The sequence below is a fragment of the Oryctolagus cuniculus genome, chromosome 20 (assembly GCF_051225735.1).
Source record: "Oryctolagus cuniculus isolate XC-2025 breed Fujian yellow rabbit chromosome 20, ASM5122573v1, whole genome shotgun sequence".
Lineage (NCBI taxonomy): Eukaryota > Metazoa > Chordata > Mammalia > Lagomorpha > Leporidae > Oryctolagus > Oryctolagus cuniculus.
The window spans coordinates 17,801,874-17,814,396 of NC_142886.1; the positions used below are offsets into that span (position 1 = coordinate 17,801,874).

The following is a 12,523-nucleotide window of genomic DNA, read 5'->3' on the forward strand; positions in this document are numbered from 1 at the left end:
CCTTTCTGCACCCCAGCCCTGGGATGCTACCCATGTTAACATCTATCGAGCCCTTGCTGTGTGCCGGGCCCCGTGCTCAGGGTTTCTCATGCTGTGTCTCATTTGTCCTCAATCCTCTTGGATTAATGCTCCATTTTACAGATGGGAAGCGTGAGGCTCAGAGACATGCTTCTTCATGCCAAGACCAGCAGTAGTAAATAAATATCTGCCTCACTCCCCAGCCCTGGCTCCACCCATCCCTGTCCTCACACACCCTGTCCTGTGCCCCCTGCACCCAGCCTGGCTGTGCTGCACGCTGTGCCCCACACCTGCCTGTCCTTGCTCCCTCCCTCCTCTCGACTCATCCTGGAAGAGAAGCTGACCTTCCTTCCAGAGCTCTGTCTTGAAGCCCACCCAGGCCAGCTTCTCGCAGCCCCTGGCGCGGTGACCCTTCCACAGCAGGTCCCCGTGCTTTGTTGGTCCTCTTCATGGCGGGGCACAGGGCCCTGAAAGTGCACAGTAGGTGCTCAGGCATTTTTAAAAAACTGATGACAAAGACAGGACTCTGCTGGACCCTCGTGGCCAGGAGCCCCAGGTGATGTCCCTGTTCTGTGCCCCTGGCCCCCTCTCACCCCTCAGGAGTCGCTGGAGAAGTCGGGCTACCTGCTGAAGATGGGCAGCCGTGTGAAGACGTGGAAGAGGCGCTGGTTTGTCCTGAGACAGGGACAGATCATGTACTACAAGTCCCCGGTGAGACGCTCCAGGCCCAGACTGTGCGAGAGGGGTGGGGAGGCAGGAAGCCGGAGGGCAGAGGTCTGGCAGGTGGGAAAGCAGCCGCACACGGGCCCAGCAGGCAGGCAGCGAAGGCCGTCCAGGCCGGTTGGCCCGACTGCCTCTTCAGAAGCTGATTCCTGCCACACCTGGTGCTGTGTGAGAGCAGGGCTCTCGGGCCGCCCTCCTGTCGTCTGGGTCGCTCCAGCAGGCAGGGCCATTGCCCCTGGACCTCCCTCCTCTGCGGTTTGGAATTAAGGAGGCTTGGAAGCTGGCAGCTAGTCTGACAGGACCTCCCTGGAAAACCAGTTTTAGTGTCTTAACGAAGGCAAGAGGGCTTGTCTCTTGTGAACTCCAGTTAGTTGGTAGTGGCTGTCTTCAGTGCCGTATTATAGATTTTCAGTCTGTATTGCTCTGTGAGAAGTGTGCCACAGTTGCTTAGTCATGTCTGTAACGGCGCTGGAAAGAATCACTGAGATAGATGAGGGAACTTCAGAAATTTCATGGAAAATGGAATTAAAAGGTGTTTGGATGTGAAAAAAAAATTTGAAACCATGCATGTGTTTTACTTAATACATGTTTTCCATGAATATTTAAAAAAATACCTTTTGACATATCACTTATTTTCGATATCTTATATGAAAGATATAGTAGAAAATTTAATAGCTTTATAATTCAGTAATAACTTGGTGACTTCTGACTCAATTTTTTTGTTTATCTTGAGAGAGAGAGGCAGAAAAACTTACAGAGAGACAGCTCTCATCTGCTGGTCCACTCCCTAAACACCCACATCAGCCAGGAGGCTGAGCCTGGAGCTGGGCCCTTGGCCTAAGGACTCCCGCGTGGGTTGCAGAGCCGCAGCCACCTGAGCCATCCCTGCTGCATCCAGGCTGTGCGTTCTCAGGAAGCTGGAATCGGGAGCAGAGCCAGGACCCAATCTGAGGCACCCTGATACGGGATGCTGGCATCCTAATTGGTGTCTTAGCTCCTTGGCCAAACGCCTCCTCCCGCCCCCGACCCAATTGTAAAGGCTCACTCTGTCCTCTCCGTGCCTGTGTCGGGGGCCTCACGTTTCTAACTGTGGCTCCATTCAGACCTGGAATCCAGGGCAGGTTGTCCACCACACCGTGGCCTTTCCCCTTGCCTGTGACCTGGAGTACGACGTGAGGGCGAGTGATACACACTGTGTCCACACTCCAGCCGCTATCCCCGGTCCTTCCTTTCCAGAGTGATGTCATCAGGAAACCGCAAGGTCAAGTGGATCTGAACTCCCGCTGCCAGATTGTCCGAGGCGAGGGGGCGCAGACATTCCAGGTGAGCGTGCCCGCTGGAAGAGGTGCTGGTTCTGGCTGTGGCCGTGGCTGTGACTGAGACAGGATGGGTGCACGTGATCAGCACCGTTGGGAGTGAAAGGGGGATGTGACGGGTGTGAGAGACGAGCACGGGGGGCACGGCAGGGAAGGACAGGTGGAGGGGGAAAGGGAGGGAGCATCGGGAAGCAGGAGGGCCCTCCCCACGGGTCCCTGACTTGTGCTGCCCAGCGCCACTGTCTGCTGTCTCCCTGGCCTGATGCCTCCCCCTGCACAGCTCGTCTGCGAGAAGAAGACTTACTACCTGACGGCAGATTCACCCAGCCTGCTGGAGGAGTGGATCCGCGTGCTGCAGAGCCTGCTGAAGGTGCAGGCCACGGGGCCTCCAGCCCTGCCCCAGGGCAGCACCAAGCCCACCGTGAAGGGCTGGCTGACCAAGGTACGGGGTGGGGGCCGCGGAGGGCCGGCCTGCTCTCTGCAGGAACTTCCTCCCAGCGGTGAGCCGGTCGGCCTCAAACACGGCCTGATCTGGCCGCACGAGGTGACCGAGGGTGAGTCCCGGCAGCTGTTCTAACGGGAGGGGAAGGAACGCCTGTGCCCATGTGGGGCTCATTGCAGGCTGCCCGCCAACCGCAGCACAGAATTCATAGCGGGAAGGAGAGACCTAGGTGAGAGAGGGAGGCAGGCAGGGGCACTTGAAGACTTGGCGTATCCCAGGCCTGCTTTAGAGGCTTTTTATTTAGGGCCCTTCTGGTTGCAGAGCAGAGATGCACTTGTTATCCCTAAGGAGAGGGAAAGGAACCAGGAAGCACCTCACCTAGACCAGAGCACCTGCAGCAACTCGCGGGCTCGCTCTGCCACCCTGTCCCCCGGCTGCCAGTGCTCAGGTCACCCCTGCCTGTCTGCAGCTTCTGTTCCCTCTTGATCTCCGGCCGCCCTGGGGCTCAGCTTCCTGGGGCCCCACCCACCCTCTGGGCGTCCTGTGATCTGTGGCCTCCACCAGCCAGCAGGTTCCTCCTATTTTCCTATTCACAGAGGGGCCATCTGATTGGCCTGGTTTATCTTTTTTTTTTCTTTTATATTTATGTATGTATTTGAGTTAGAGAGGGGGAGAGACAGAGCTAGATCTTCCATGCACTAGTTCACTCCTCACATGGCCACAACAGCTGGGGCTAGGTCAAGCCGAAGCCAGGAGCCCAGAATTCTCTCCAGGTCTCCCACGCGGGTGCAGGGGCCCAAGCACTTTGGCCATCTGCTGCTGCTTTCCCAGGCCAGAGCCAGGAACTGGATCAGAAATGGAGCAGCTCCATCTCCAGTTGGCCCCCATATGGGATGCCGGCATCGCAGGTGGTGGCTTTACCCGCATGCCACAGTGCCGGCCCCTGGTTTATCTTTTAATTTATATAAAGTAATCACGCTTAGCTGTTGGGCACAGTGTGGCATTTCGGTGCTGCGTACTGTGCGTGGTGATCAGATCAGGGTGCTTGGCATATTTATCGCCTCCGACGTTCGTCATTTCTTTGCGTGGAGAGCATTTAACGTCCTCTCTACTAGCTGCTTTGAGACAGTCGGTTAGTTGCTGTCAGCCGCAGGTATCCTGCTGTGCTATAGAGGAACACTGGGAATTATTCCTTCTTTCCGACTGCACCCCAGTACCTGTTCACTAACCATCCTACCCTCCCTCCTGCAGCCTGGATAATCTTTTATAACTCATTTTCCATGAACCTTAAAAAAAAATATTTTCAATTTTATTTGAAAGGCACAGAGACAGACACAGATGGAGAGAGAGCTTCCATCTGCTCGTTGATTCCCCACATGCCTGCAGCAGCCATGGCTGGGCCAACCCAAAGCCAGGAGCCTGGAGTTCAATCTGGGTCTCCCACACGAGTGACCAGGACCTAAGTATCTGAGCCATCATCTGCTGTCTGCCAGGGTGTGTGTTAGCAGGAAACTGGATCAGAAGCAGTTCTTGAACCAGGCACTCCACTGTGCGCTGTGGGCATTCCAAGTGGCAAGTTAACCACTGTGCCAAATGCCTGCCTCCTAGCTCATCTTTTAATGGCAGATCATGGGACACAGAATAGCCCGAGGAGAGCTGGAGTGCCACGTGGTACATGCACGGCACCCTTGTTGTGAAGGAGGTTTCGGGGTGCACGTTTGGCCTAGCAGTTAGGATCCAGCTAAGGAGCACGCGTTAGGTGCAGTGGTTAAGATGCTGCTTGGGGCCAGCGCCGCGGCTCACTAGGCTAACCCTCTGCCTAGCGGCGCCGGCACACCGGGTTCTAGTCCCGGTTGGGGCGCCGGATTCTGTCCCGGTTGCTCCTCTTCCAGGCCAGCTCTCTGCTGTGGCCAGGGAGGGCAGTGGAAGATGTCCCAAGTGCTTAGGTCCTGCACCCCATGGGAGACCAGGAGAAGCACCTGGCTCCTGGCTTCGGATCAGCGCGGTGCGCCGGCCACAGCGCAGCAGCCATTGGAGGGTGAACCAAGGGCAAAGGAAGACCTTTCTCTCTCTCTCACTGTCCACTCTGCCTGTAAAAAAAAAAAAAAGAAAGAAAAAAGATGCTGCTTGGGATGCTCGCATCCCCTATTGGAGTGCTCAGGTTCAAGTCCCAGCTCCACTCCCACCACCTTCCTGCTAACGTGCACCCTGTGAGGTGATGGCTCCAGTACTTGGGTTTCTGCCGTGTATACCGGAGACCAGATGGAGCTGCTGACTCCGGGCTTTAGCCTGGCCCTGATGTTCTAGGTATCTGGGGATTGAACCAGTGCGTGGGAGCTCTTTTTCTGTCTCTGTCTCTCTGCCTGTCCAATAAATAAAAATGTTTTAAGGGGCTGGTGTTGCAGCACAGCAGGTTGGGCCACCACCTGCAATCCTGGCATCCCGCACGAGGGTCAGCTGGAGTCCCAGCTGCTCCACTTCTCTCTCTCTCGCTGTCTCTCTCTTTTTTTTTTTTTTTTTTTAACATTTATTTGAAAGGCAGAGTCACAGAAAAAGAGAGAGACTGAGAGACAGAGATCTTCTATCTACTGGTTTATTCCCCAAGTGGCCACAAAGGCCAGGGCTGGGCCAGACTGAAGCCAGGAGCCAGGAGCTTCTTCCAGGTCTCCCATGTGGGTGCAGGGACCCAAGGACTTGGGCCATCTTCCACTGCTTTCCCAGGCTGTAGGCATGGAACTAGATTGGAAGTGGAGCGGCCAGGACACGATCCCACACTGGGATGCCAGTGTCGCAGGCAGTGGCTTTTACCCACTATGCCACAGTGCCGGCCCCTTCTTGCTCCACTTCTGATCCAGCTATTAACGCACCTTGTAAGGCATTAGAAGACGACCCCAGCGCTTGGGTCCCTACTACCCATGTGGGAGACCAAGATGAAGCTCCCGGCTTGGGCTTGGCTCCGCCCCTGCTGTTATTTGGGGAAAGAACCAGCAAGTGGTTCTGTCCCTCCCTCTCTCTAGCTGCCGTTCAAATAAATAAATCATTTTTTAAAGATTTATTTATTTTATTTGAAAGAGTGACACAGAGAGAGAGGCAGAGAGAGAGAGAGAAAGGTCTTCCATCCTCTGGTTCACTCCCCAATTGGCCACAATGGCCGGAGCTGTGCCAATCCAAAGCCAGGGAGCCAGGAGCTCCTTCCAGGTCTCCCACACAGGTGCCGGGGCCTAAGGACTTGGGCCATCTTGTACTGCTTTCCCAGGCCATAGCAGAGAGCTGGATCCGTAGTGGAGCAGCCAGGTCTCAAACCGGCGCCCATATGGGATGCCGGCGCTTCAAGCCAGGGCATTAACCCGCTGAGCCACAGCACTGGCCCCAAATCATTTTTAAAAAAAATTTTAAAATCCGTGGGGCCGGTACCATGGCTCACTTGGTTAATCCTCCACCTGCGGCACCGGCATCCCATATGGGCTCCAGATTCTGTCCTGGTTGCTCCTCTTCCAGTCCAGCTCTCTGCTGTGGCCCAGGAAGGCAGTGAGGGATGGCCCAAGTGCTTGGGCCCTGCACCCAAGTGGGAAACCAGGGGGAGGCACCTGGCTCCTGGCTTCGAATCAGCACAGTGCCGGTGGTAGCGGCCATTTGGGGGCTGAACCAATGGAAGGAAGACCTTTCTCTCTGTCTCTCTCTCTCTCATGGTCTATAACAATACCTGTCCAAAAAAAAAAAAAGCTTTATAATCCAGAGTGTCCTGTTAGGAGCCAGGTGGCATCTCCACAAAGGACTTGAGTTTGCCTGTAAGTGAATTCTCTCCTCCTGTGGCTCCTCTTCCCTGGTCCGGGGTTCAGTTCCAGGGCCACGAGGTTCTGCTAAGGCCAGGTCGTTTCTGTCTTGCAGGTAAAACATGGCCACTCCAAGCTCGTCTGGTGCGCTCTTGTCGGGAAGACCTTCTACTACTATCGGAGCCACGAAGACAAGGTAGCCCCTCGGCCTCCCACCAGCACCTAGTCTCCTGCTTGCCCCAAACCACTGGGCTGCTCATCCTGATGGAGACGGCCGGCCTCACCCTGACCCAGTCCCACCCCACAGCAGGCACAGAAGCGAGCCTTCTGGACACCTCCCCTCCCCCGTCTGCATGGCCCACGTGTGTGGCCTGACCCAGTGCCGCAGTCACGGTCCCCAGCCCTACAGAGCCAAAAGAGACTTCCCCATCCCGCGCCAGCTCTCTGTTCACGGAAGGCTGTGTCCACAGCGACCCCTGGGCCGTCTGCCCGTGCGGGATGCGCGCATCGAGGAAGTGGATCGCTCGTGTGACTCAGATGAGGACTACGAGGCTGGAGGAACTGGCCGGCTGCTGTCTTCCCACTGCACGCTGGTGATCCACCCCCCAGAGCACAGCCCCACCTACCTCCTCATAGGCACCAAGCATGAAAAGGTGAGAGGGGCTGGGCCTCCACGGCCAGGCTTGGCCTGTGGTTCTCATCTTCCTTCTCTGACTCCCGAGCCCCCTAGAATTTGAGTTTATTTGCCCCTGTGACACTTGGGCAGTTGATATTATTATTTGAATGGAATGTTCCTTTATACTGAGTTCTCTGCATTGAGTAGCGTCTCTTCCCTGGGGCCATGAGAAAGAACCACAGACTTGGAAGCTTGGGTTTATGTTCCCTGGAGATTGATGGCCTTGACTTGTGCCCCACCCTGGGAGGCCTCCCTGGAGCCCTTGCCTGCGCTCTTCCCGCCCTGTCCCCATCCTGTGGTTCCCTCCCTCTTCCAGGACACGTGGCTTTACCACCTCACGGTAGCTGCAGGAGGCAGCAGTGCCAAGGTGGGCACTGCCTATGAACAGCTCATTGGGAAACTGATGGATGGTGAGGGGGACCCAGGTAAGGTGAGGGTGGCCATCCCTGCTGGGGGTGGAGGAGGGTGGCTGTGTGCTTGCTGCTTCAGCAACCAAACAAGGCACTGTTGTATCCTGAAGCTGCTTGAACAACATCTGAGCTGCAGAAGGAAGCTCGCCTCCCAGGCTCCAGGGCCCTCTGTCTGTGGCCAGCACACGGAGGTCACCCTGCATGAGGCGGGCGGGTTTGACCTGGGAAGCAGATTCTCCAGTGACCTGGGTAAATGTTTTACTTTGTTCAGCCAGCAGCTTCGCCGACTGGGCGGAGGGTTGAGCAAAGAAGGTAGCTGGTTAATCTGCAGTTCGAGTTTGTTAATCAATAAATGAAGCATACATTGGGATCAAGCTAACCTGGGCCTGGGATGTTTGGGCTCTTTATTCTACTGCTGATGTCTTGGGGCCCTGAGGAGCTAACCCAAGGCCCATGCCCACATGCTCCCCACTGCTGCTCCCGGGCCTGTTGGCTCCAGGCAGAGCTCGCTCTGCTCCAGGCAGACGTGGTGCTGTGAGAAAGCGGTTGACCCTGCACACACATGCGTGCACAGACACTTGTGCCACACCCCCCCCCCCCCACTGCAGCTCTCTGTGCAAAGCAGTGGCTGCCTTCCTGTGAGCCATGCCGTGTGTGTGTGTGTGCGTGCTCACTGCAGTGCCCACTGTGTAGCCATCCGCCAAGGATGACAAGCCAGCACAACCCAGCTGTCCCAGCCTCCCCCATGGTGTGAAGTGGGGGCGGGGGACGGGGTGGCCGCGGGCTCGCTCCTCGGCAGTAACTGCGCCTGGCTTTGGCAGACTCCCCACTCTGGAGGCATCCCACGCTGTGCTACACCAGACAAGGGCTGGCCGCCTCCCTCACCACCCTGCCCTCCGAGGCCCTGCAGACCGAGGCCCTCAAGCTCTTCAAGGTAAAGTGGGAGAGTGGCCCACGCCCCCCGGCTGGCAGCAGCCTCGCTGTGTATCCTGACTCTGCCTGCAGGGGCCGAGGGTGCCCCAGTGAGACTCGGGTGGAGGAGACGCACGCAGTGAGGGGCAGCCCACAGCGGGCTCTGGAGAGGGTGGGAAGGAGAGTCCCGCAGGGAGCCTCGAGTGTCGTCCTCCCGCTGGCGGGTGTGGGGCACCTCTGTCTGGGAGCTCCCCTCCTCCCTGGGTAACAGCAGGGGAGGCCAGGTCCGTGTTGCTCTGGACACAGAAATTCTGACCTATTTCAGAATGTTCTTTGTACCCATCTGAATTTTCTATTTTTTATTTAAAAAAATTTGCTTATGGCCAGCGTCATGGCTCAATAGGCTAATTCTCCGCCTTGTGGTGCCGGCACACCAGGTTCTAGTCCCGGTCGGGGCGCCGGATTCTGTCCCGGTTGCCCCTCTTCCAGGCCAGCTCTCTGCTGTGGCCCAGGAGGGCAGTGGAGGATGGCCCAAGTGCTTGGGCCCTGCACCCGCATGGGAGACCAGGATAAGTACCTGGCTCCTGCCTTCAGATCAGCGTGCTGGCCGTGGCGGCCACTGGGGGGTGAACCAATGGAAAAAGGAAGACCTTTCTCTCTGTCTCTCTCACTGTCCACTCTGCCTGTCCAAAAAAAAATTTTTTTGCTTATGTAAGCATGCTTATGTCTTGCTTATGTAATGGAACCATTTAAAGAAGGGAAGAGTCTATCCCAAAGGGGCCATTTGCAGCAAGCACAGGTGCTCCCCAGCACGAAGAGTGCTGGCTCTCTGAGGGGGCTGTCTGCCCGTGAACTTGAGTCCCAGGGTAACGGCCTCCTCTGTCCACCCCTCTCGGAGCAAGAGACCCCATTCCTCTGTGAGGACAACAGCAAGGGGTGTGGGGCTGCCCATGCCCACTGGTGCCCTCCTGCCAGTCTTGCCAGCTCTTCATCAACGTGCCCGTGGAAGCTGCCTCGGTGGACTACCACGTGTCCCTGGCCCAGACGGCGCTGCAGGTGTGCCTCGTTCACCCCGAGCTTCAGAGCGAGATCTACTGCCAGCTCATGAAGCAGACCAGCTGCCGCCCCCCTCAGAAGTACTCCCGCATGCAGGTGCGCATCCCCCGGGCACGACAGTGGCAAGGGCTGCCCGGGAGGCGCCTGGGCTGTGGTGCTCTGAGCCTCGCCAGTGGGCAGCCTCTGTGTCCCGGGCTGCCCCAGTGCACAGTGAGAATGTGCATTTTCCATCCTGGAGAAGCCTGACCGAGGTGGCCTTCCCAGAACCCATGAGAGTCGGGTGGAAGGCTGGGGGCACGCGGAACTGATGCTCACTCCCGCTTCATGCCCTGGCAGTGCTGGCAGCTCCTGGCTCTGTGTGCCCCCCTCTTCCTGCCTCAGCATCACTTCCTGTGGTACGTCAAGCAGCAGCTGCAGCGCCACGCAGACCCCCGGTGAGTGAGCACCGTTCCCCTGCCGTGCCCGCACTACAGCAGGGACGGGACGGGGCCGGCCTGTGGCACAGCGGGCTCGGCTGCCACCTGCAACGCTGGGGTCCCCCATCAGTGCACCAGTCTCGGTCCCAGCTGCCTCGCTTCCAATCCAGCTTCCTGCTAGGGCATCTGGAAAGGCAATAGAAGGTGACCCAAGTATTGGGCCCCTGCTGCCCACCTGGGAGACGAGGGTGGAGTTTCTGGCTTCAGCGTGGCCCAGCCTTGTGGCCATCTGGGGAGTGAACTAGTAGGTGGAAGAACTCTGTCTTTCTGTCTCCATCTGACTTTCAAGTAAATAACTAAACCACTGGAGAACAAAGAGGGGCCAGGGAGACCAGCACAGAGCAGACGTCTGCTCGGGGTGCAGAGATTTCCCCCAGTGGTGTGCACGGTAGGGCACGTGGAGATGGGGCATGCCTACCATGTGTCCATGGGTGTTTTGTGGGCCCCTCGGGTGAAGCCACGTTGTCCCAGAGTATCCCCAAATATTCGTTCTGTTGCCATGTTCTGGCTTCTGGAAGAAAATGATCCAGGTCATGAAGCTGCCGCATACGGGTCCTGCGTGGCCAGTTAACACCCGCGGAGCAGAGTCTTCGGGCTTTGCTCACAGCCTGTCCCAGCTAGTTTTCTTCTAGCTAAGTCTGGGTGGAGACCTCAGTGCCTTGGTAGAGACTCCAACATACCCCTCTTCCCGCCCTGTGTCTTCAGGAGTGAAACTGGCCAGTATGCCACCTACTGCCAGCGGGCAGTGGAGCGGACCCTGCAGACCGGGGAGCGAGAGGCCAGGCCGTCGCGCATGGAGGTGGTGTCCATCCTGCTGCGGAACCCCTTCCACCACTCCCTGCCCTTCAGTATCCCCGTGCACCTGGCCAACGGGACTTACCAGGTGAGGGCCGGGTGCACCCCCGCCCCACGCCCTCACCTGTCACTGTGCCAGAGGAATTTCTAGGCCTCGTGGGTGCTGCGCCCCCTTAGAAGTGATGGGTTCTTCACAGGCAAACCAGCAAAAGCGACGGGCCTGGGTTCTGGGCCGGGGAACGGGGTGGTTGGAAGAAGAGAGCTTGACGCAAGCGTGTCGCTGCTGGGTGCCCTGGAAGTGGCTCTTTAGAACCCACTGCGTGAACAGGAAAGCAGTGACAGTGACCATGGCAGGGCCCCCACAGACTGACCGCAAAGGAGGAACCAAGCCTAAGTCCGATCCAGGGCGGGCAGGCTCAGGCTCCTTGCGTGCTGGCCCTCCGCGTGAGCGTCCAGAAACCAGCTTGCTTCGTCCTCTCCCAGTCGCCTCCGCTCCTGCCTGAGCTCAGGGCCCCCCACGGCCCTGTGGGCTCCTCAGGAAGCCGGCCTGGGTCAGAACGTCTGTCTCCCCGCCAGGTGGTCGGCTTCGACGGCTCCTCCACCGTGGACGAGTTCCTGCAGCGGCTGAACCAGGAGATGGGCATGCGGAGGCCGTCGCACTCTGGCTTCGCCCTCTTCACAGACGATCCTTCCGGCAGGGACCTGGAGCACTGCCTGCAGGGGAGTGTCAAGGTGATGGCCTCCCCGCTGGGCGCAGAGAGCCACTTGGTGGGTGGGGGCAGAGCCCGACGGGCAGGCGCCCGGCTGTGGAACAGCCCGTGTGGCACTGAGCCCAAGGTGCTCCCTGGGCCAGGACTTCTGTGCCGTCCGAAGCTGCTGTGTGCTCTCGGCTTAGGAGATGAGCTCTCCGTGGCCCTGCCTCCCCCGAATGGCTCTGTAGCTCCCAGGGCAAAAGTAAGCCCCTTTCAGCTCCAAGTATGGACAGGCAGACCCCACCAAGCCTGCCGCCCGTCACGTCCGCCTGCTCCCCAGCGGAAACTGTAAGCCTAGATCCATGGGCGTGGCGCTGTACGCGGCCCCTCCCCTCTGCCCTGCCAGGCCCGTGCTTACAGATGCAGTTTAAGGAGGTGGGTCTTTATGGCTCGCCAAATGTAAAGGCCTTGACCGGGATGTAAGGCTGATGTGGGAGCTGGTGCCGTGGAGGGTGCCGAGTGTTGGTGGGGAGGTTCTGGCGGGTGTATTTGCATCATCTGCCTTCTTTCCTGCAATGGGACAAAGCCGCCTTCTATAGTCTTCCTTGCCTGGAAAAACCACGCCCCTTGTCTTCTGCGTGCCGGGGGCATCTGTCAGGCTCTGCTGCATGGCAGCCCGTATGTGCGTCTGCTGAAGCAGAAACTGGCGGTCAGCGGGATGGAAACAGCCCCGCGAGCGACCGTGGTTCCTGGCTGGGGCTGCCCCCCTCGCCAGTGGCAGCCGCCTTCCTTGCTTTGCTGCTCCCTGCCCAGGGCTCCCACCCCCTGTCTGTCTGCAGGCATCCGGGTGGGATCCTGGAAGCCTGAGGCTCTGTCAGGAAGCACACAGGCCAGCCCTGCTCTCCCACTCGCTCCTCTCATGAGGAACTTTTCCTTTGCCTCTCCAAGATCTGCGACGCCATCTCCAAGTGGGAACAAGCGCTGAAGGAGCTGCACCCCGGAAAGACGGAGGGGGGAACGCGTGTGGTGAAGCTGATGTACAAGAACAGGTCCTGAGCACTCGGGGGGGGAGGGCAGGCATGGGAGGCTGCTTCTAGGTGCAGTCCACCTGCCTGGATGGACGGTCTCCCCTGCGGGCTGAGGGGCCCACAGATACCTGCTGCACACTGGTCACAGGAGGGGCCCAGGCTGGCCCTGCTCCTGAGCCCCGCGCACTCCTGGGCAGCTCGGACCT

General features: G+C 58.3%; 1 protein-coding gene across 2 annotated transcripts in view; it reads left to right on the top strand.

The window, feature by feature from the left end:
- Positions 1-12,523, top strand: part of PLEKHH1 (pleckstrin homology, MyTH4 and FERM domain containing H1) — a 56,689-nt gene that overhangs the window by 34,604 nt on the left and 9,562 nt on the right. For both annotated transcript variants that reach the window (XM_051826353.3, XM_008271834.5), the window contains 12 exons: positions 619-729; positions 1,978-2,064; positions 2,338-2,499; positions 6,388-6,468; positions 6,743-6,925; positions 7,265-7,373; positions 8,180-8,292; positions 9,246-9,422; positions 9,663-9,760; positions 10,508-10,685; positions 11,174-11,329; positions 12,238-12,338. In XM_051826353.3, the coding sequence (XP_051682313.3) occupies positions 619-729; positions 1,978-2,064; positions 2,338-2,499; positions 6,388-6,468; positions 6,743-6,925; positions 7,265-7,373; positions 8,180-8,292; positions 9,246-9,422; positions 9,663-9,760; positions 10,508-10,685; positions 11,174-11,329; positions 12,238-12,338 (1,556 nt within the window). The remainder of the gene's footprint in view (positions 1-618; positions 730-1,977; positions 2,065-2,337; positions 2,500-6,387; positions 6,469-6,742; positions 6,926-7,264; positions 7,374-8,179; positions 8,293-9,245; positions 9,423-9,662; positions 9,761-10,507; positions 10,686-11,173; positions 11,330-12,237; positions 12,339-12,523) is intronic.